At 39.5% G+C, this 25,126-nt stretch overlaps 2 protein-coding genes across 3 annotated transcripts in view; one reads left to right on the forward strand and one right to left on the reverse strand.

Annotated features, from left to right (window-relative positions):
- Nucleotides 1-25,126, forward strand: part of matk (megakaryocyte-associated tyrosine kinase) — a 634,871-nt gene that overhangs the window by 437,096 nt on the left and 172,649 nt on the right. The gene's annotated exons all lie outside the window — the stretch shown is intronic.
- On the reverse strand, nt 1-25,126 carry shisal1b (shisa like 1b). 2 transcript variants are annotated; one of them, XM_010782933.1, is made up of 4 exons: nt 24,923-25,126; nt 12,465-12,681; nt 8,845-9,147; nt 1-2,284 (listed from the first exon to the last, which is right to left on the reverse strand). In XM_010782933.1, coding segments are annotated over exons 1-4 (588 nt in total). In that variant the 5' UTR covers nt 24,990-25,126; the 3' UTR covers nt 1-2,283. The 2 variants fall into 2 exon arrangements, with proteins under 2 accessions (XP_010781235.1, XP_010781234.1); XM_010782932.1 differs by lacking the exon at nt 1-2,284 and having other exon boundaries at nt 8,841-9,147.

Raw genomic sequence — 25,126 nt, forward strand, 5'->3', positions numbered from 1 at the left:
GTGTTGGGAACTAAGTACGGCAAAGTACTTGGCGTAAAAGTGGCTAATATGATGGCTAGGGTTAGGGTTAGGGTTAGGGTAACCCTAACCCTAACCCTAACCCTAAACCCTAACCCAAGTCTCATGTCTGGTTTATGGCCAGCTCCTAACGATTAACGGCATCTCCTGTTTCAGCGAGGACATTTCACATTCATATTACATAAAGGCTCAGCAGCTGCCATTGCAGATGCAAGATTGGAACCGACACCTTCTTCCGACCTACCGTCTGTCCACCTGCTCTTCACATGCTGCCGCTCATATTCAGTCTGGCACCCACAGCTGCTTTGTCTCGTAGACCTATCTGGATTACAGATCATTTATCTCATCAGTTATTAACGATTTGGGCCTGATGAAATCACTGAGCTGAAATGATAGTCAATGTATCTATTTGTCCAGCTAACTGGATTTGGTTAATCAATGTGTCGATGTTTCAGTCTCAAAAATTAGGATTTGATGCTTTCCTTTGTCTCCTATAAAATCAATTGAATATCTTTAAAATATTGGTTGTACAATAAAGGTCATTTTAAACTATTTTGTAAAACTTCAAAGAGCAGATCATGTATTAATAAATTGATCAAATAATTGCCAGACTTCAGTAATTAAAACAATCTTTAGTTGCAGCCTATTGTCAATTAGACCATTTAGTAATTATTCAAGTAAGTTAGTGATTTTACATATGGAAAGGATTGTTATCTTTATTTAATAATATCGAATAATATAACTAAACATTATTGGAGTTTTGGACCTGCTCTCAGGCTGTTGTAAATTATAACATTCAGTTTTATTATTCTCTCAGAAGTTATCGACCAAATGAGGAATGAAACATATCACTAGTTGCAGCTCTAAAGTGAAAGTATATTTTTTTATCCTTTTTATAAAGCCAATAGAGAATGAGTTGGGGACCTTTTTTTGATACGAGTTCATTATCCTGAAATACTGTATGCCCTTTGCATTGAGTCCTTATTACATTTAAATCCTCCTGAAAGCTCTGCGATACACCTCAATGATTACCCAGCGCTCATTTGGACGGGCGCCTCTGACTTTTACACACCATGTCATCCTTCTGATTGAGATACTGTACATTATTGCTGACAGTGAAAGGGGTTTTACTGGGTTTTTTACATTTTTTTTATTATGGCTAATCGCTTACAATTGTCTATTTACCAGTGTGGGATAAAGAGCTCTCCTTATAATGGAACCAAATGGATATTCATTTGCATCATATTGCTAATGGAGCTGTTTTTCAGGCAGCTCTGGTAATGAGGAAGGGCAAACAAGTCAATGGATGAGTTTCCAGAGGCGACTGTCTCACACTAACTTTAGGAGTAATGCTCTCAAATGGGTCTGTAGGCTCACAGCCAAGGATTCATGTTTAACTTAGCATGAAGCTCTTTGCTGTTGTAAAGGCATCCCTGATCCTCATTCATTGTTTGGATGAATAACTTATTGAGAGTGGAGATCCCTTTCCTCAGCATCACAAACCGAAAAGGAGAAATATTGATGACCTAATGTAAAACCTTTAGATCTACAACAGTTTATCTGTATGGCCTTGTGTCCTTGTCAGACACGTTACAATATAGAGAGAACACAATACAAGATATTGTTTTTCAACATGGCTGCAGAGACATTTTGTGTCTAGTTTCAGTAAGTAACAAAAACACTCTACTCTAGTGAGATGCTCAGCATCAACCTAAGCTGTTACATGTTCCCGAATGTCAACCACTCATATATTTCTCTGACTACTTCACATAAATAAATCACCAAATAGATAACCCACATCGTGTCTAACTGCTACTGAACACAAACTGACACAGCAGTGTAATAAACATGTTATATTTAGAAAGATGAGCTCCTCGCTTCATGTGGGTACAGTTGATCCAGTTCAGCTCGGATCTGTTGGAGATGCTCCAGGCTTTGGCAGCCTTTTCAGGGGATCACTGAACACCTGTGAGCATTTCAATGTGTCGCTCCTCTGCTATGGCAGTAGCAGTACGCTCCTCTGTGTCTCCGGCAGCTTCTTTTCAGCTGAGTTTCTAACTGCCATATCAGTCTGTCAGTCCAAGGGGGTTTTGTGCTCATTAGAAAAGGGCAGCAGTCACTTCTTCCTACTACAGTATGGCTAACCCACCACTGGTGTTGAGTCTGTGGTCCAGAGAGGGGGCATCAGGGGGGAAGGGCGTCTCCTCTGTACCACCAAATGAAACAAGGTGTTGCTACTCTTCAGTTGGTCCACTGCAGCATCGTTCTGTTCAGAGAAAAACAGAAATTGAGCATAAATGTTCATTTTTACAAACAAAATCTTATCACAAGGTTCACCTTATACATTTTTCTGAAGCTTGAAACCATGGCTTGGACATATCTTAGCAGCTTGAGTTGCCTTGTCATGAAGATGGTGTGGATATTATCATTTGACCTAAATCAGGAATATTTGTCCTTTGAACAGAACAACTAAGGATTATTTTCATATTCAATCTGCTGATTCTTTTTTAGATCAATCGATTTTTCTTTCTATTAAATGTCCCGTCAAATGATGAACACACTCTCTAGGATTACTTGGACATTTCAAGTATATCCTACGAATGGATAAGAGTGAACCCTATTGAGAAATGGAAGAAAAGAAATGGAGGGCTTATCATTGCTTCATCCTCTCCAAACTGACATGTTTAGCCCCGACTGCACGCCTGCGTCATGACATTACACCGTGTTGCCACATGAGTTGTTTGGGAAAAAACCTGCCGGATCCTTTTGAACAACACGGACATGGGTCTTAGTAGCACGGCTGAAATCGTCTCTGATCCGGATCGGTTGCTTAATAATCCACATTGGTCTGTTATATAACTGGATAATCAGTTCAAGGCCTGAAAAACACAAAAACTAATAAAACGAGGCAGCTTTGCTTTTCAAAAAGCAATCAGATTTACAGGAATATTTTATAAGTCTGTAAATCTTGTAAATACTTTCAGCCCAACCCAACTCTATGAATCACATCCCACATCGCACCCAATTCTGCCACCCACAATAATGCAACTATGGGAAAATAAAAGTTTCCACTTGAAGGTTATTCTAATGCACTCGAGAGAAATGACCAAACTGAAAAGTAAATGTATGCCAACTGATCTAATAGTAATACAAAAATATAAATAGCTGCTACCTGACTTGCTCGTGGCCATGCCAAAAGTCATTCTCAACTTTGAAGGAGCTAATCCCTTTCTCATGCACTTTCCTTTTCGCCTGCAGCAAAACTCTGTCCCTGGCTGCCTTTGTAGCATCTATGATGTTAATTAACTCACACCACATGGAGAGTGTTGCTTTAATTGGACAAGGCCTTGGCATGCTGCTCTGTGGACGGACAGGCCAGGAATAATTTCATAATGTACAATTATATTATTACCACAGAACCACTGAGTTCAAAGATGGATGTGAATATGCAGGAGGCTTTGATCACGCTCTGACAGAGAAAACACTTTGGGGAAAAAGATGTGATGTTGTTTCAGTTGTTGATTGAAGTCATGTGTCATTTCCCGACTGAGAGCTTTTGAATGTGTTGAGATTGTTACCTAGGGCTGCTCAATTAATCGTATTGTAATCGGAATTACGATTTTGGCTTGCAACGATTATGAAAACATTATATATATATTTTTTTTATTGGTTTTTCAGTTGAATTATACTTAACGTTCAGGGTAATCAACTGTTAAAGACATACTGTTCACATTTTATTTTTCAATAAATGGATGTTTTAAAAGTAAATGGATAATCGTTTTTAATAATCGTGATATCAATTATTGACCCAAATAATTGAGATTATGATTTTTGCCATAATTGAGCAGCCCAATGGTTACCTACAGCCAAAGTTATGGAGACTCCATTTACTAGACTGAGTGATAACGCTGAGTCACAGGGGTCTGACAGTAAGAGGCAGTGTTACGGTAGCTGGTGAGTCAGGTATTTGTTGAATGTGTCGACCGATGCCATCCTCACATGAACCGTGGCTGAGCTCAGCTGGCCCAGGGAGATACCAAGCCTGAGTCAGTGGGCGGTTACTGGCACGAGGTGCAGCTGCAACGCGGTGCCAAGTGATTTATGAATCTCCAAGAGACTCTTTGACGTGTCCTGGTTGATGTGCAGTGGTGCCATTTGATGTTGCCCAACGTTTCAATTCTCCCACTTTCATCTGTGGTTGATCCTCAGCATACATTAAAACCAAGGTTGAACTAACCGGCAGCTATTCCCACTTATCCTCGAGGGTTGTTAGGAGAATATTAGGAAGCCCGTACCAGCTGACCTTGGATGTTAAGCAGAGGAAACCATGGACAGGTCGTAATCCCAATTCTTCCAACGAACGAGTTAAGAGGCAGCTTATGTTTTATCTTGATTTAAAGATATTTTTGCACAGCAAGTCTTGATCGGCACTAACTAAAGACATTCTACATTGATTTTAAAATATGCAGTAAAGCCAGACTGAAATGACAGCAGCAGATCAGACATTTCCTGCAGTTCTGAGAGAGGATTGTGTCAGTGAGCGAACTGCACAAGGAATATAAAATAGTAAAAATATAAGAGATTCTCACTACCAGCCTTTTTCTTTTGGAGTCGAGATATCCAGATGTTGCTGCTGCTCCCCAGTACCACTTATTATTTCTCGAGGTGGACTACTAGGCAGAGAGGGTTGGCACAAACTGGGATTCCGGCCAAACTCTAAATGTCCTCATAGCCACGAGTGGACAACCAATCAGTGCTGCAGGGCACTTAATGGCGATAAACAGGAACTGCTGAGTTTATCGCCATTTTAAGAGTTACATGAGAGCCCTGCCAGGATGTTTTTTTTCTTCCTGTGCCAATTTCATAGCTTAGCATAGTGGTCACCTGTCATTTATTTCAAATTCCACCACAGCCCTGTCAGACAAGCTCAAGTAGCCCAAATAGCTCTCGCCCGGTGTGTATTCATCTAAATGAATAGTTATACACTTTGCTTATTCCCTCTTTAGTCGAGAGTTAATTGAGAAGATGCATTCAAATATGCTGGAACAAGCAGCAGCTTAGTTTAAAGACTGAAAACCACCAGCTTGGCTCTGTCTTATTCTAACAACATCTGCCAACCAACCACATTATCATATCAAAATGTTAATTGGTAAAAAAATGAACTCGGTCCACCTGATGAAGCACTGTGTGCTTGAGAGGTCTAAAGCTCTCTAATTAAAATGTTAATTTAAAAATGATGCCACACAACACATAGTGATGTGGGGTTGACGGGTTGGATGCTTTAACAATGTATCAACTAACAAACACAGTGTCACTGATTCGTTACATTTAAGGTGCCTTCTGAGCATTCGTAACAATAAATCTTTTTAATTGCAGTTTTACCTTTTGTGCATATGTTGCCATCTAAACACAAATATGTGGATATATTTATATATTTCTTCAACCAAAATGATATTTATTTTTGCTGAGCTACTCTCTTTCAACTGCAGAAGTGCCTCATGTGATACTAATATCACTTATCAATCATTGAGTGGGATGGTGCTGCCATCAGGTGCCACATTACCCTGAGAGTAAACTCCAATCTGCTGTCAATTTCCCGCTCATAAAGAAACAACGCATTCTTCCATCCAATCAAGTGACCGTAATGTCTGGTTTAGCAGACCTGCAGTTTTTTCTCTCACCTGGGCCGCACATCTCTTACTGAACAATGACATTAGTTAACTTTATTTGATTTGCTCAAACTGGTAAGAAATAAATGAATAGGAGATTTCATTCAAGAGTATCCGCAGAGTGAAGATAACGACGGTTTCGCAGGACGCCCACACTGAACTCGAGCACTATATACCAGCTCGCTGACGTAGAGATATGGTAAACAATTTTCCAACACGCTGAATGCCAAGCTTAACTTTCTCTGAAGAAATAGATCATTGCATGTGGAAAAAAGTTTGGATATTTTGACTTTTTGCTATGAGGTTTGCTCCGCTGCACTGGTTACCATTTGTTCTGGATTCCTGAGTTGCTGTGTGACTGGGTTGTTTTTAGATGTTGCTGCGCCCGATGTGGGACTTGACCCCATCTCTGTTTGTTTAAATTTGGCCAACAGATGTTCAAGTGTAAGTGGACCCAGTTTTCTGAGACATTACCCTACGTCTTCTCTGGGGATGAAGATCCCTACCCCCGCAAAGAAACCAAGGGCCGTCTGATGACGCACTGTGTGGGCAACATCAGCTGTGGTGAACTTACAGTATCACCCATTGTAACTTAACACTTTAAACAAATCACGGAAGCATTATCTAGATTGTGAGAAGTGGTTCGCCTTGTGAGATTGCCCAAGTCTATTCTAGGCTATTCTTGCCCCAGAAACGGCTGCTGACTTAATTTATCTCCCAGTATCTGTCAATTTCTCTGGCGGGGCTGATCTAATAATATGCATAGCTATTTGTAAAAATGCTCCTGCTTATTAAAAAGCCCACACCGCTTTCCATGTGTAAGTATTTCCCATCAATCATTGTCCACATAAATAACAATGAACTTTACATGTTCTCATTTTTTTGTCCCACTTTGTAAATGAGCATTTTGCTGTGATTTCAATCACCGTTTTTAAAGACTTCCTCTGGTTAAAGCTGCAGAGCTGCCAGCAAAGGTCAACCTCAAAAGTCCAGGATTGATGAGTCCTATCACATTGAAGTGACTTCATGTCTAACGAGGAGGCTCCATGGGTATGTCTAGTGTTAGTTAACCATGTTTCCACCAGCAAAGCAGTCTCAGGATCCATCTGCAGCATCTCAGCTCGCCTATCTATGGCGCACACAGTCCTTACTGCTTCTCAAAGCCATTTGTCAAACCTCTGCCCGCATTAAATTATCATGACCCAAGAGAGATGTCTACCTCTAGGAAGAGACGCTGAGTCTCAGTCTAACAGATAGGGTGCAAAGTGCTGCAGATGGAGAACTGCATGAAAAATTGTCTGCACATAAATGTGGGTTGGGGCAGACTCTATGATCGTGTGGCTGTATCATAGAAGTCTGAGCACTGTCTGCCAAAAGAACAAACCGTTCCCGGGGGCTGTTATATGTTACAGTTCCCTCCTGGCATCGTAAATCAACTTGTATGTTTTAACAACAGTCACACGCAGCCAAACACACCTTGAGAGTCCTGTTACTGTTCTCAAAGGTAATAAAACAGATAAACTGAAAGGACAGCAGATGATGCTTTGCAACAGAAACTCTGTGAAAGGGCTCTAATGAGACTCATTCATATCTTTCAGGTTAAATCAAAGTAAGGGGCCTCTGGCGGGCAGCGCAGCTTTCACATTATTCAGTTCTCTTTTATTCATTAATGATGACCTAATGAGCTGGTCAGACTTAAAACCCAAATGTCTCCATTAAAAGGATCTTGATGTTGAGGCAGTGCAGCTATTCTGAGATGAAAGACAAATACAGATCAGATGCTTTGCAGAAAAGTATCCATTAGTGGGCGGTGAGGCAGAATTCTTAAAATATTGATAAAGTCTGTTTCCCTTACTCTGAGGAGGGAAGCTATTAAAATGACTGAATTCTTTACCAGTGAGTTGCTATGATTCAGGAACAGATTTAGCATTATCCCTGGTAGGCTATTATTGTGTGTGTGTGTGTGTGTGTGTGTGTGTGTGTGTGTGTGTGTGTGTCCTGTGTGTCCTGTGTGTATCTTTAAAAGGAATTTAAAGGAGTAAACGGGGAGCCTGATGTTTGAGCTTCCTCCCTGTTGGCTTGGGAAAAGTCTGCAAGAAATGCTCTAATTTGTCCTGCTAGACACACTGTTCCCTGCCATGCTGCTCTCTCTACGTAACAAAACATTCAGTTCAAAGACAAACAGACACACAAGGAAACGAGACACGGAGGGAACCTGTGTTTAAAAAAAGAAATGTAAGAGAACATTTGTTATAGGGCCATTTGAGTTTCTTTCTAAGCATCGGATACACTTTTAAAATAACAAGTCTCTGCACTGACATGCTTGTTAGTGTAGGGCAATTTATATTCATAATATATAGTCACATAGGGTAGAACATTCTACTGTATGTCATTTATTTTTTTATGTAAACGGCTTCTTTCTGAGATATAAATCTCATGTGTTTTGTGTTGACAGCGGTGTTGTTTCATTTAAAAATGCAGCCATCTATATTGCCTATTATTAGGTAAAATAAGCTTTAATAGCAGAACTGATCTGGCTTCTTTGCTAAGTGAAGTCCATCAAAGAAGAGTTACGCAAAGCATTTACATTTTGACAAACACAGAAATGTATAAAGTTTACGGAATTATCTTTTTAGTCAAGCTATAATTTGACAACCTTTTGAATACGTTAACAACTAATGGGACAAAGGCTAAATATGTGCAACATTTTGTAATTCTGAGAACATTTGTATTTTTACAGGTTTCTCCCCCTTTCTTTTCTCTGCGTTTCTCTCCTCTTGGATTTATGGTCTTCTATAAGCTTACAGGGTGTCCTGAACCTCTGAGAAAGTGTGGGTTTTGGGCTTTTTAAATAAATTGACGTTACAATAATTAATAAATATATCCTTATATTATCAGATTTCCTAAGGAACTACTAAGCATCTACAATCCCTACAGTATTTCCCAGCTGCTATGTACCTGTCTGAAATGTACACATTATTATTTGCACACTGCCAGCGCTCCCATGGGGATTATTCCAAGCAGTCACCAGCTGTGGTTACCCAGGTGATTAGTGACGTAAATCTTATCTCACAATTTGCTGATTCTCACAGCTTCACATTAGATATACATGCCACACTGCAGGTTGGCGGTGGTCATGTGACGGGCCGTGACTCACCATGCGGTGGATGTGTTGTAGGGCAGCAGTGTGGGGCTGTGGCTCTCCCCTCTCAGGCTGTTTCTGGGCTGGTAGTGGCTGGAGACGGTGGGGGGTGCTTGAGCCGGGGCCTCGCTCTCCTCCGGCATGGACCTGTGCCACTGACTGCGAGCCTTCTTCAGCCAGCGCCCGCCCAGACCCCATTTCTCCAGGTACACCCGGCACAGCTCATAGTTTATGGCGGAGTAGTAGAGAAAGTCCAGCGCCAGCAGCACCATCACGAAGAAGCCGTAGATCCACACGCCGACCAGGGCTGTATAATTACTGCGGGGGAGACAGACGGGGGGGTATTAGTACTATTAATCTGGGAAAGATGATGATGAACACTCACATGCTAAGAGCTACCATCCAGAAACCATCGTATCCCAAAAGCTACGTCAGAGCTGCCAGTTGTAAATGTTTGCCGTTCATCAAATGCTCCCTTGATAAAAACAAATACATTTTGAAAAACCCTACATCTGTTCCAATTGCTGCCTTTTAAAATCTCACGATTTAAATTGCAAAACAAAGTCATTAGCACAAGACGCCTCTTAATCCATTTTATACTGGCTCCAGAAATAGCTACCCGAGAAATATGAGAAGCATCATTTGCCAAAACAGGGTTGCTAAATATCTGGGTGTGATGTCTTTGTTTCTGTGCTGAGGACATTTAGTTGAAAATTGTCACACAAAGTGAAAGGGACTCTATTACACAGAATACACAATTATTAATCTGAATCCTCGACAGAGATGACACAGGATATTACTTCAAAATAGAGCTTAATAAAGATGGAAACTCATCTTTTATGTCATTACGACACAGTTTGCAATTTGTTTGACTGTATGACTGAAACTCACAAAAAGGTGATGTTCAAGGGCTTCTAGTTGAGTGAATAAAGTGAATCCACTCCTGTCTGCAAATGATAGGTGGCCTTGGGATATTTATATAAAGATGTGGATAAAATGAACATCCGCGCCACTTGAATGAGCACCTAGAGAGGCTAATACTGCACTACAACAGTAAATATGTCCTTAACTGCCGTTTGCCTTTCTTCACCTCAGTGTTTAAGACATTTACTCATAATATAGTGTGTGTCTACTCAGGTAATTTGAGGGGGCAATAGGCTCTATTTGAGTGGAGCTTAGCAAACAAGAATTCGTGCACAGTCCTTGGCTACATCGATCATGACCACACAACTAAAACAAATGTTATTCAATATTTTACACGGCTCCCTCAGAGAATGAAGCAGAGGCAATAGATTTTCTGTCAGAGGTTTCTAGCAGTTTGTGTTTCTTTACCAACATGTCATTGTGCAATACCTCTTCCACTCTGAATCTATTCTGATTCTGCATCCTTTTCAGGTACTCTGTAACTAAATGGAGAGCCATATGCTACAAAGCACTGACTTGTGAAACCCTCAGAGGACAACCGCCTTTAGTGTTACCTTGAAGTGGGGGAAAATCTAAAGCTATAATACAATGTCCTCCATGCCGTTTGAGTAGAGAGTAGAGTTACAGTATGGCCTGTTTAACTCTCTTGGCCAGAGGTAAATATCAAACCTGCAGTCCCTTCGCCCCAGTGAGCCAGGATGAAAGAGTGGCATAACAGGCCATCTGACGCTTAAATGAAATATCATGACCTGCTGCAGGGCAGTGTGAGCCACCAGAGACAGAGGCATGCTGGGAGGGCATTAGTACACACGGCTGAGAGCTGCCACACAAGAGGATCATTTTTCTGTGTCATTCATTCCTAAATCTGTGGAGGGATGGATGGATAGATAGATAGATGGATAGAAAGACATAGATATACAACTAGATTGAAGATAGATAAATAGATAGATATACAACTAGATGGATGGATACACAACTACATAGGTAGATAGATAAATAGATAGATAGATATACAACTATGTAGATGGGTAAACAACTATGCATAGATATACAACTAGATAGATACACAAGTACATAAATAGATATACAATTAGATAAATGGATGGATATATATACTAGATAGACATACATACAACTAGATAGATGGATAGATCGATGTACTTTATTTTCCATCACAAATTAGGATGTTTTGAAAATAACGATTAAGCATCTCGGCAGGTATGTGTGTCCTCTGTAAAAAAAAAAAAAAGAATTGTTGAAATGTGAAGTGTGGTTCACTATTAATCATTCTTGCCGGTTTCTGTACTAGACGTGATCCTGCTGTACGTCCACACGGCAGCGTGCGTTGAAGCTTGCCGGTGGGCGTGTCTGGCGTGCTACCAACAACCAATCACATTAATCTCCCGCCCTGGACACGCAAGCACGCGGTTTAATTGGCTAGAGCTTGTACTGGCATATGATTTGATTGGCTGGCGCTTCCGCCGACGCTTTAAAAGTTGAACTTTTCTCAACTTTCGAAGCGAGCAACTGAGGCAACGCAAAGCGACGGAACCACAATGCAGTTCGGCAAAGCCTCACGTCACCTCCGTTGAAGCAACGCACGCTGCCATGTGGACGGGCCGTTAATATAAAAGCCAGCACTTAAAACATGCCTTTGTGTGAGATCAAGTGGAGGCGTCCCAACACAACAACGGCTCTCAGCATCTGCTCTTCTCTGAGCTGGTTTGAATGCCTCTGTATGTGGATCGATGTCAACAAACCCTCTGAGTAAGAGGCAGACAGTGTAAATGAGTGCGATACTGTCGAGGGAGCGAAGCGTTTGTGAGCAAGCAGACTATAACCAGCTGTTTTTATCGGATCTGAAGAAGTGTCATCTCTGAAGCTGTTTTTTCCACTAGAGGCTGATCCCAAAACACTCTTCAAGATTCAGCACAACCTATTTTTCCCTAATTATCCCTAACAAGCCATACAGGCTTGCGTTTCGTCCCATTTGTTTTTATCATTGCAGTAGCCTATAACTCAAAAACTACAAAAGTGATATCAATGGAATTTGGTGTGAATTTCATCATAGCCCAAAGAAGAACGGATTAGCTTCTGATGTGAATAGAGCAACACTAAACCCATTTTTAATAAAGCACTTTAAATATTGCTCATTGATTCTGGAAATCAAGGCATTCAAGTAGCTATTCAGTCTAATTCCTGGGTTGTTATTCATCCATGGATTTAATTATTTTCCAACATACCTGACTGTCCATCATAATCATGTATTATTTGTTGAAGATCCAAATGCATTTCTTAAATGTTCTTAGTACACAGTTACACAATAAAAAGACAAATGAGTGCATACAGTTAGATCTAGGGCTGTCACATTATCAAACAGGGAAGTTTTTTAAAGTTATTTATTAACTTAATTTGCATTTCAAAACACCCTCTGTTGGTCCACCAGGAGAACTTGAACCAAAAGCCAATCTAAAAGGGACAGTCCTACTATGTGCCTATAACAAAAGGACTTCATGTAGATAATGACATATAAATGTTTCTTGTCATCATATTACTCTCCAGGCTTCAATATGTTTTTCATAATCAAACGTCAAACAAATCTCAAACTGAACCAGAAAATAAAAATAGGACTAATGACCCAGAGCATGTGCTGGTGCAGGTGTGTAAAGAGGTTAAAGGGTCAAATGACAGCACGTCTGTTTTGTACTTACTTGTGTGCGTAACCGTCTGAGGTGGTGGTGAGGTTGACCTGCATGACCACCTGGAACTCGCTCTCGTTGCAGCAGTATTTGAAGGCGGTGTTGTTGTGGTAGCAGCAGAACATGTAGGTCTTGTTGTTGTCTGAGAGGCGTGGGCAGTGAAAGCCGAAGTGGTAACGCCCCTTGTTGTCGGAGTACGGTTCACACACTCGGTAATGAGCTGAGAGCGCTGTGGATTTGTGAAAGGACAAACAATAAGAAGTTAAATAAACAGACAGGAGGTATTTCAGCACGTCAGGAAACAACAACACAATCACACGTTGAAATTGACTCATGACCTTTTAAGAGTTTGTGTTTCCCTCCCTTCCCTGAAAAACTGACAACCCCTTATTTGAATTATTGATGAAAAACGTCTACCTTCTACCTCTAAAATCACATTGTAATTGCAGGAATAATCTGATAGGAGTTGTAGCCTTAAGCACCCAGAACCTGATCTATCATCTGTTGTATTAAGGAACACAGCAACTCAAAAACATTGAGTAAATATGATCCATTAGGTTATGACGCAAACTTAGGGTCCGTGCCTCTGGATGGATTCACTTCAGACCAGTTTCAGAATTGTCGACATCAGAAAAATATTAGATCTAAGTTTATTGTGAAGGAATCCACAGATATGCGGTACAAATAATCCTCCTTTAAATTCATTTTTAGCTGTGCATTCAAGTGCCTGCAGCTTAAGAAGAGAAGAACATCTGAGCATCCTTGCTGCCTCAGAGTGAAAAATAACAATATTTTTTTTTATATAAAGTCTGGCAACCAATAATGCAAAATGAAATCAACAATCTACGTTAGCAGCAGCTGAGACTCCATCTGATGAAAATAAATGACCAATCTGTCTGAGAAATGAACTAGATATGATTAGTGTCAGTTTACGGGGCTGATGATAGTAAATGCACATCACAGTGGAATCGGAAGTACCCACAAGCCTTCAAAACCAATCAGTATCAGCATTGTTTGTATACTCTTACTTTATATTACTAATAATAAGACCAAGATTGAATGCTCCAGACCCTGTAAGCAGAGTAGTTTAATATAAAAACTGCTGGTTAGTTATTTTATTTGATTTACTTTTGATTTAATCAGTCAGGTTTTTCTTTTTCATCCTGGCCAAGATAAGGAACAATAAGAGGGAAATATGAACAGCAATTAAAAACAGACAGGCTTAACACAAAATATGCCACAAATCAGAAATAGAAAACTTTCAAACTTAAATAGCATCTAAAACAAGCCAACAGTTGTTTTAAACCTTTAAAACAAAGACCAAGAATGTAATGACACTTGTACATCCAGATCCTAAATTACTACTTAACATTGGGAGCCAGAAATGTAAACAACATATGCTTCGAAGGACAATTTAAAGTGGACCTATTATGCTATATTGGAAAAATATATTGTAGGGCCATACCTATACAAAACATGTCTGTGAAGTTTTTTGCTTAAAATACCAAACAGATCACCCATTGTAGCCANTGAACATATATAGATAAATTAGTAAAGGTATAGGTAAAGGTATAGGTATAGGTAAAGTAGCATGTAACCGTATAATAAACGTATTATATTCTTTGCAAGCTCTTGCGGGCCACATAAAATGAAGTCGCGTGCCGGATTTGGCCCCCGGGCCTTGAGTTTGACACCCCTGTTTTAATGTAAACAAAGGCTTTAATACTTTTAATGTAATAATATCCTTAAACATGTAATTTATGTTACTTTTTGTAAATATCGTAATTGATTTTCTCCGTTTCTTTTTACAAAAGCAAGGGATAAAGAGCATGTACACTTGGTTTCAATTCAAGTAACGATAAATACACATGCTGACAAATCAAAATCTCCATTTCCATCCCACCACTCTCCCACCCACCACCCATTAACCCATTTAGTTACAGGATACAGAGTACTTTAACAGTAAATACAGTATTTTCCATTATTAAATTAATGCAAGGGGACAAAGAAATTCAATTTTAAAAGAACCAAACGTCACACAAGAATCGTAGAAAAGGCTATAACCACATGGGCACTGTTTGGTAGGGATGCACAGGTTACCTTTGGTTTTAAACCAAAAAGGTCACAGACTGGGTCAGGATATTTTATGTTATCTTTGAAATGATAAAAAAAAAAATTCAACACCAGTTTCTGCCATAAAGAAAACAGTAGGTGACATTTGAATGCTGCCAAAAAACACAACCCATTATTTTTTTCCCAAGAGTAAGCTTGTTATTTTGCTGAAAATAAATTATGCTGAATTTCCACACTTTCCTTTTTTGGTGCTATGACCCAAGAGGATATCAAAAAACTTTAAACTAAGTTCTGTTTACCCTTATTTTTTTCTGCTGTAAACTACTAATCCTCCTGGGAAAAACATGTCCTCTGAATTTTGACCCATCCTCATTAATTAAAGGGAGTCCAGGCTTTATCTGCTGATACCAAACACAGGCGTCTCTCTGTAAGTCCCTGATGGACGGAGAGTCACTATAGCCTACATACAAAATTGGCACACAGAAAATAATAAGCTAACAAGGATTAAGATATTTAAATCATCTCTACACTTTGATCTACACTGCATAGCCAAATAAACAATACATGATGTTTGATACAATATGTTATAAAAGTGTGAAATTGTGAAATAAAAATAATATTTTTGAAAACACTGCTTATTATTGTTACATTACATTTCCTTCTTCATCTTTTGGCATTTTAGTATTTGTCGTATCTAGCACTTATGCTTTTGTCTTTTATTGTGAAGCACTGCCACTTACTGATGTCTAAGAAAGTTACCAATAAAATAAATGCTCTGTTGCCTTTGTAAAAATGGGCAAAGACTTAGTGATGAAATGATGAAAGAAAATGTTAAGTGGGTAAAATGGCATTGTGAAATGAAAACAGACAGAAAGAAGGCATTGTGAAATTAATGACGTGCAATAAAACTCTTTTATTTTGCTAATAAGAATGATGAGTTTAAACATGAATAATTAGTTTAATGATTGCATGATTAAATTAAATATTGGGATGGATGAATCCCTATGGTTATTTGTTCCATAATGTGCCTTTATTCGTTTTAAATGGATCACTTTCGATCTCCATTAGACGCCACTCCTGGGACTGTTTCCCACAAGATTGCATGAGACCTTCCTGTAAGTATTGCACAACATCCTGCCGTCATCTTCCACCAGACACATTATCTATCAAAGTCACTGCCATTATAAACACTACTTTTAATATTACAACTAATAAAAAACATCATGCAGCCTATTACAAGTCTAGTAGAACATGGACAGGGAACATTTTACTGCAGAAAATGTTTACAAAAATGTATAGACTTATAATAATAAAGTAAGGTATTGAATGCACGACTTTTACTTGTGTTAAGTATTTTCACAGTATTGTATAGTTTTATTTAAGTTGTTATTTATCATGCTACGTGAGGAACGTCTCTTATCGTCATGCATGCCCCGTGAACCAACCAATCAGAGGCAGAGTAGGGCGGGTCATGCCTTCACCATAGTAACACACTTAATTTCGCGCACCTGGCTGCAATTAGAAAACCTATGCCTCGCCTTCTCCTTTGAATTAATTAAGCTAACATTTTTAGCTGTCATTTAAACACTTTTAACGAGAATATAGCATTTCACAACACAAGTAAGCTAGCATACAAGGAACCTTATTTTGTTACTTAAGGACGGATTTATGGACTACAAATATGTTTTGGGCAAGACCACAGCATGTATCTACCTGGTTATACCGGAAGTCGTCGTAAACAGCGTTCATGTCGTCACTGCTTCACTTCATTAAGGTAAGCTTTATTAAGTTATTAGCTGCTTGTGCTTGCTATTGGTATTTCAAACTAGTATTTTAAATGAGTATCTTGAAGGCTGACTGACATCATTTTCTTTTGGTTGGTGTTTGGAACTAGGCCTACAAGCTGTTGATTTACATATGGGTGAACAGTGTTTAACATATTTGGGGTTGAATTGTTTTGTGCACATGTCCCAGTTGCTTTTCTGCTTGTTCCTTGTGTTTTGTTTATTGCCATGGTCTGTTACAGAAAATAATTTCATACATTGGCTTTAGGGCTGTAAGCATGACTGCACACAGCACATTCACACAATTATAATCCTGTAATATTGGTTTCATGGGGAGTTCTGTATGGCTTTGTCACATGTTCTCCATACATTTCATATTCATCAGAGCATTAGGGAGATGTTTAAACTGAAAGCCATGGGTTTATGTGACCGCTTGCTTTACCATTCTTCAGAACCGACAAATCAATTACATCTTTACTGCTGCTATTGTGTCATTTTATCATAACTACATTCAGTACACTCAAGCATTGCATTTTTATGATTTTAATATTAATTTCTGCTGCATCATGGAGGATGTGTTTTAACTTGCTGCTACAAATAATGTGGTTTGCGCCGGTGATAGTGGTACATTCTCTGCGGTTTTGGCAGGATTAAGCTTACTATTGTGACTCCTGTTGTTTCAGTTGTGTTGAAGGTGGGGTGTGCTTGTGGGGAGGGTTGAGAATGGGGATAACAAATATTCACTTTTTGGATAGTTTGCACATTTACATAACAAATCTGTTCCATGAGAGATAGCTGACAGAGCTTTCCTTTCATGAAGACTACAAAACCCATTCTGCACAATTTGATATCAATGACTACAGTCTGAGAAAATACTAACTAATATAATTCTAGTTAATATGAAATAGACCCCAATAGCTGAATCAGTTTGGGGTTTTGAGAGTATCATTATAAGGGGGAAAAAACACATTTCTGCTGCTGACTTCTCTAATGTTTGCTTTCTTTAAATAGTGGAGGGATCTTTAGGTCTCTTACAAGTATTATATATGTTAGTGAGACATTGTCACTTTGCCATCTACATTGTCATGTAGATGTTATTACATTTGTTTGACCTTTTCTTGTACCTTTTGTGTTGCTGCAAGACCAGGTTTCCCCTAGACTTATATAATATATATACAAATATTTAAAAAAAGTCAAATATACATGTCGCAACTACGCAATGTGTCCAATGTGAGACAATGTGTTAGTAGACAAAGACAAGTAAAAACAGAGGTTCGAGTTCCAATTCAAAGGCCTGTTGAAAGTTAATTCCTAGTTTCTCACAGTTTAGCCTATCACTTTTTGATATTATCCAACAAATTCTCTATCCTGTTTTGTTCTAATGCATCACTTAGTTGCGGTCCACCATGGCTGTATTACTTGGCCGCACACACAAGCTCTAGTTTTAATGGACATCATGAAACGGGAAACATTAATATCTACTTCAGTTAGATCTAAGTGGTTTCAGTTCCACAGAAGATCCAGCCATAGCAGACAGGGCATGCATCGGAGAGACAAGGCCTAATGGAGTTTTAATAGATACATGTTGGCAGGATGTATCTCGGACTCCTCAATAACAGCAGGAAGTGGAAATGCAGCCAATGGTTTTTAAATGGTGATGGATGGTAGCAACTGGTTAGATATAGGCAGATGGGTAGAGCGTTGTTTAGTGGCATACAGGAAGGAGGAGGACACAGATGGAGGGGATAGAGAGAAGTAGTTTGATGAGAAGAACTTGTGCAGCATGATAGACAGAGGTGAATGAGGGTTGGATAAAAGTAGAAGCTTATTAGGAAAGCTCAAATCAACCTTGACAACTTGGTAACGAACTTCTTGGTTGCCGAGGGCCTTTGATGCAAGTGCGCAGCAGGTGCCCAATTTGAAGCAAGGTGGAGGTCTGACGGGCCTGTCACTCTGTCTCTCGCCTTCCCCGTCATTTCTTTGCTTTAATGATGTTGGGCCAGTTTTGGCTGTGGCTCTGTCAGCCTGGTAGGGTCACTGCTTTGAAGCCGGATGAATCATCTCATGGTGTATTGATTGGCTGTTAAAAAAGATAATAAATAAATTGAGGCTTGGATAGCACCAAACTCATTAAAGGCAGTAAAAGGTTGAGTTAAAAACACTACTTCAATTGGACAGTTTTCTAACCTTTTTTTCCTTTACCTTAGATCAAATAATATCCTAAATAAAATTTTTAAAGGGGACCTATTGTGTAAAATCCACTTTTTCCCATCTTTTATACATAAACATGTGTCCCCTTTGTGTAAAGAGATTCTGAAAGTTTCAGGAAAAAAGATTATCTCTCTTTTTGTCCTGATCCATTTATATAAAATCCTGTCTTCAAATGAGCTGATCAAATTTTGGCCACTTTGTGATGTCATAATGATTTTTTGGCTCGTGTAACCATTAGCCCATCACCAACCAAGGTAACTCACCCCCCTTATCACCTGAATCTCCTTCTAGAGCACCATTGTGTTCTTTTGAACCAAATATCTCTCAGAGGGGCGTGGGGAGTGGCTCCTTATTTTCATCTAAAGTAACAGACAGAGAATCAGCACTTTTGAAGTAAGGCTGAAACAGGGGAATATGGGATGCTGCAATGATCTGTTTGGTATTTGGAGCCAAATACTTCAGAGACATGTTTTGTATATATCTGAGAACTATAATATATTGATGAAAAACAGTATAATAGGGGACCTCTAAAGCCATTCCCCTGCTATGAAAGGAGATTGTCCAATCAAAGTTCTCCAAGTATATCTAGGCCTGGCACAGCTATTTAGCTACAGTGCTACAGCAGCTATAATGTTACTGCTAACTTTATAACGTTATTCACCGTCACATGCATGCTGGACTGCCACCTGCCACCTGGCTTTCAATACAAAACCCTGGAAGTGTAATGTTAGCCTGGCAGAACCACACCTGACAACCTGGTTTAACATTACTGGGGAAGTGGCAACATGTGTCCACAACAGAGCACGCAACATTGTTCCTGATAAGTCCCCCCGACGGGTGAACCTGTTACTCGGGTGTCTGTTTTCTTCATATTCTGCAGCTGGCGATAAATGATGGATACAACCCGTTTGTATATCAATTATAGTTACAGCTTGGTGGCATGTTATAGTTGCCATAGCCACATTCATTCAAAGCATTACTCTTTCCGGCTGATTTATGATCAGTTAAATTAAATATAAAAACAATTGACAGTAAAATAATTGCAAAATCGTGGGAATATTTGTGGCAGTGTAAGAACTATAAGTCCTGTTTATCTGCTCTTACTTATAGGCTGTAAACGTTAGCTTGTTGTGACGAAAATATGACAATGATATATTAATAAATGTGTGCCAAACCCCCAATATAGAACTAAAGAGGTGACAAATTAGGCTTACTGGTGATAAGACAAATAATACTAGAATAAAGTGAATTTTTTTAAATTACATTTTCTGGAGGTGAAGGACAACATGAAAGGAGACGTGTGTAATTGCCATTTTTATTTTTTAACTAATTGATCCATTCATTAAACATATCCAATTTGTATCAATTCAATCAAGATAATGGATGAATACAATTATAATTGCTATTACTTACTAAATTGTCCCACTTTATTTTAATTAAAAAGTAAGAGTGAATTATTGATATTTTTAAATCATCGCGTGTAAAGGACAAAATAAATAGTTATCTCTATTTCTAACAATGTTTATTAATACATATTTTAGAATTCTCTTTTACTAACCTTTGTTGGTTTCCATAATGAAAGAAAGAAGTATATATTTTCTGGAAAGAGCACCTGACGCAGAGGGATTTAAACACACTGGAAAAGATAAAACTTTATTTCTCCCTGTCGCGACAATACAAAGTCAACAAGTGCAATAACAATCCAACTGAAAACGGTACTGATCATTCTATCTAAATACATAGACAGAACGTGGTGCACATCATCATCATCATCATCATCATCACCACACCCAACAAGTGAGGTATCAACCACTACAAAGCTTCTGTGTACAGGTGGGTATTCAACTGTAAGGCAACTGTCACCAACCTGGAGAGACTGAAACACACGTGTGCTCTCTTCTTCCCATACATCTTTTTTTTATACATGTTGTTTTATCGTTTATTTGGGAAGCAGTTTGAGCTGATATGATTTACAGACAGTACCACATCATCACAAACCAGGCCAGAGTTTTTAAACAAAACAGAAAACATCACAACTTTAACATTTTAGGAAATACGTGAAATCATCCATTTGTGGACCCTGCTACTGCTTGTCAGAGGCTAATTGAAATTGTTTTTCTTCCCTGCGTGTGACTATAACGTTATTGATGGTAAGAAAAGACCTTCTTTGCCTTTATTGTAGGTCAGAAAATGGAGCATAAACCCTGAAAACCATTTCATACTCTATACATGTTACATTTCCCCCACTCATCCAGCATTATCCTCTTCTTGCTACTCCCCGTTCGCCTCTTCTGTTCACGCTCTGGGAATAAGAAGGCAGCTACAGAGAGCAAGAGAGCTTAATATATAACTGCTAATCCCTGGGCCAATTATTTCACATGGACACATCCTATTTCTTTGCCCCTGAAAGCACAAGTCTGCTGGGGCGCACACGTAATTACACTTTAGCCATTTGAATGTGAATGAACTTGCTTTAACAACTCGGCAAATGTGAATATTATTGCTGATAACTGGGGATGAGGCCTACAGCACATGAGTTCTGTTCAGAGGGGTCATGAAACATAAAAAGGACCATTAGGCGCTTTCACACCGGAGTACTTTTCCCTTTTAGTTCCGATAGTTCCTGGGATTTTGCGTTCACACCAAAAAGAGAACTTAGTTCATGATAACTTTTCACAGGAACTATCGGAACTAAAAGGGAAAAGTACTCCGGTGTGAAAGCGCCTNTGAACACTTTATGATGTCATAACGATGTGTTGGCTTGTGTAACCTTTAGCCAATCAGAAAGCAAGGTTGGAAGATTGGAAGAAGCCTTCAGAGTAAATCGCCAGAGCGCCGACACCTCCTCATCTCCACCGCTCCCACGTTTTTATTTTGTGTTGCCATAAGTTAGTCTCTCTGCGTTTCTGCGCTGGGCTAATGCTAATGCTAATAATGCTAATGCTAGGATAATAAAACAACGGCTTCACAACACTTTTTTTGAGTTTTACAGGCCGTGGTTTGCAATCCGCCTAGCCAATCAGAAATAGGAGCCTTTTTCTCCCACGAAAGTACCTGCTCGCTAGCATTTTGAACTCATTTTAGTTCCGGCATTTTAATTTCGGAACTATATCGGAACTAAAGTGGGAAAAGTACTGCGGTGTGAACGCGGCTATTGGTCATGTGCGCGTTCGTGTATGTTGGAGGAGGGGCTCTGTAAGGAAGTCTGAAGGAAGGGGTAGATTTCTTTCGGCTGCGTATTTTCAAATGATAGCGCACTCGAGCTGGTTTCTCCATTCTTACCTACCCTACCTTTAACTTAGAAACATTCATTGCCGAAATATAAAGTGTACTTGGCAGGAAAAGCGCTAAACCTCAAGGTGCTGTGTAAATGAGGCCATGCTGCATAAAACTGTGAAGAGAGCACATTATAACCCCAAAAGATAGAAAAGAAAGAACCCAGCCAACACATATCTCTCAGATAACATGCATTATGCACAAGGGAAAAGATGCCAACTCCAGTTAAAATGTGACAAAATAGGGCAAGAGGAAGGATGGAGGGGAAACATCGGCACAAAAGCTAACAGGAGGAGAATTAGCATCAAAGTAAGAAAGGGAATGCTGATAATGACGAGCCAATCAAAAGAAAAGTAACGCATGTTTTAACTTTACCATAAAAATGCATTGAACAGCCAACAGAGACGGGTGTTATACCTGGATTTCCACCCTTGCCACACCACAGAAAAATAAGTTTGACTATATCTTCTCTGGAATAGAGAAAATCCCTGCCATTGCAATGAATACTGTAAATTAGAAACCACAATGATTTAATACAATAACGTGACCGTACATCCAACTTCTAACTAAGAAGGGGATTTATTTAAGATTCATTAATTATTTGAATCAAATCACTATTCAATTGTAATTTCTTCTGTTTTGTTGATGAATTCGCCTAAAAAACCATAACGTAAATATTTAAATATGTGAAAAATAGTCAGAAAGTTACATTATCAAGTTTGGTTTGACCGACATTAATAACAACTTTCAATTGGCAATAATATAAAAGAAAGAATAAAAGCATATCACAATAGAGAAGCTAGAATCAGCAGGATTTTTGATTTGTTGATTGATTGATTGAACACTCTTTTGTCCTATTGGTAAGCTGATGGCATGCAGTGTGTTTTAGAAGAAAAACATTTCTCAGTGTGAGTGAAGTCGTAATAAACTTCATGTGTAGGCAGCGACTAGTGTTCAGATGTTGAGGGGTTTTATCCGAGTGGTGGAGAGCGAGCCACAGCCAAGCCACGTTGTTAACTATATCCTAAATATTAAGAGGTGTTAATGAAATTAAGCAGTTGCATTTTTTTACAACTGTATGGTTTCCAGCAGCTGTCGTTCATTTGAGAAGCCAGAGACTTTCCTTGAACTCTTTTCTTTTTAAAGCTTTACGTTTTGCGTCATTAGAGGACTTTATGGTCCACTTTCCATATTGAGGACGTCTGTTTCCTTAATGCCAGTGCTTATACCGACCAACTGCTCACCCCTCCTTCAGATGCAAGGAGTTATAGGGTATAAATAACACAGGTTGATTGCAGTACACCAATCAAAGGGTCAAATAAAGGGTTTTCTCCCAATAAAAAAACACCTTTAACTTTTAATCCGACTGTGTCCTTCAGCCCTCTTCATTTCACCCCCACTAATGCTCCTGGTTGTCAATGGGAAGATGGCTGGCCACACCGAGCTCATTAATCTAAAAGAGCTCTCTCCTTTCAAATGCTGATCGCTCACTGTCTGAGATTGCTGAAAGACTTCTATCACCCGGCAGCAGGAGTGGACCTTGAATTAAATCACAGCGACAACACTTCTACTGCCAGATTTTAGGCGGCCCTGATGAAAGGAAACACGGACGATGAAGACAGGTTACAGAAAAACTAATCTGGATGCACTTCTGATTTTATTTGTGTTTAGACTGAGAATGATCAAGCAGAAATAAATCAAAGAGGTTTATGTATTATCGAATCAGCAGATGACACACAGAAATGGAGCCAGATTGATCAGCATGGCTGATATCACCGCAGGACTTGAGCTTTCGCACCTGGAAATTGAATCAGGGTTTCACATTTCTTGCAGCTAAGAAATTAAAAAATATATATTTGCAGTTATTTAGTAGCAATGTAACCATTACACAGTCAGGTCGAGTTTATTTTAACTTTAAAAGGGGACCTATCATACAAAATGCACTTTTTGATGTCTTTTATACATAAATGTGTGCCCGGTGCGTCAGGGAACTCACGCAGTGTCAGAAAATAAAACCCTTTCTCTTTTCCTCCGTACCCAAAAACAACGAGCGGATACAGATTTGCTGCCGATATGACGTAATTTCGGATGGTGGACCCACAGAGAGTTGCTATCAAAAACAATGCCTGACGTGTTTTGGACGTAATCTCATCTTTGTTTACATTAGCAAGCCTCGCTAACACTCAGAGCTAACCTGTACTGTGTAGAGCACATGTGTTTAAAAAGCAGGAAATAAAAAAAGGAACTCACCTTGTGATAAACCCGAGAGAGAAAAAGCCTTTGAGCTCCATACTGTTTCAGCTATAATCCTTGATGTGGTTTAGAACAGGATGGCGTTTTATCACAGCAGAATTTAACTTGATCTCCGGNGGGACTTCCGGCCGGGGACTTCGGGTGGCAGTATACGGCGTGAAGTTGTTTGCGGCCTGCCAGTAAACCCAAAGCAGAAGAAGAAGAAGTGACGTCAGCGGCTTCATTTGCCTAATCCACCCCCAGGGACTTATTTCGGTGTGAACTCGATCTGTTCTTAGTTAATCAGAACTAAAGAGTTCTGATGAACTAAGTTCTCATGAACCTTTGTGGGAAAAGTACTGCAGTGTGAAAGCGCCTAATAAGGGCACGAGATAAGTTTGTGCACAGAATGGAAGGCTGACAGGCAGGTAGGCCATCAGCCCGGATAAAATAACTGGTTGTGCTTTTTACAGCGCTACAGCTTCCACAGATTAAATATTTGTATGTATTTATTGTCAAAGCATGTAATGTATTCATTGCTATCGGGATGTTAAGAGCATTCCATGGAATATAACAAAAAGTGTTTCTGAAGTGAATGACCTACCCTACCTTTAAGTGTCTTTGACTTAACTTCAGACCATCAGCTGTCAACTTCTATCTCCTACTAAAACTGTTTATTTTAGGGTTGTTTTCTGTATTTAGTTCATGGCCATGCTGGCTCACTCTGTAAAGGACTGTGACGAGCATCCAACGTTTATAGAAGCTGCTTCGAGCATGCCTATATAATCTAAGAACACTCTGAACATCTTATACGAGTGTCTGGAGGCCCATGTAATAAAAGAAATATGAGCTTTTGAAGGGCAGACAGATAAGCACACAGAAAACTTTACAGACCTGCAGTGGACAGCAGGAGGAAGATGACCGTCAGGACATTGAAGGACTGCCGGCTGGTGATAGTCATCTTCTCGTCCTCATGTGTGAAGAAGGGAGGGAGCAGAGGGGATGGATGGGGGGGCGGCTCTGCTTTAGCTGGGCGTGGGCATCCTTTGCTTGTCGACAGCTCCTCTCACATGGCTGCTGCTGCTGCTGGGAGTCAGG

Source organism: Notothenia coriiceps, unplaced genomic scaffold (assembly GCF_000735185.1).
Source record: "Notothenia coriiceps isolate Sejong01 unplaced genomic scaffold, NC01 NC01_scaffold00024668, whole genome shotgun sequence".
Lineage (NCBI taxonomy): Eukaryota > Metazoa > Chordata > Actinopteri > Perciformes > Nototheniidae > Notothenia > Notothenia coriiceps.

What these genes read in the sequence shown, in the direction of transcription:
- shisal1b (XM_010782932.1), bottom strand. Translation starts at nt 24,989, where the DNA reads ATGACTATCACCAGCCGGCAGTCCTTCAATGTCCTGACGGTCATCTTC. An exon ending in CCTCCTGCTGTCCACTGCAG is followed by an intron (nt 12,682 to 24,922) that starts GTCTGTAAAGTT and finishes ACAAATCCACAG; the next exon opens with CGCTCTCAGCTCATTACCGA. An exon ending in TCAGACGGTTACGCACACAA is followed by an intron (nt 9,148 to 12,464) that starts GTAAGTACAAAA and finishes TCTCCCCCGCAG; the next exon opens with TAATTATACAGCCCTGGTCG.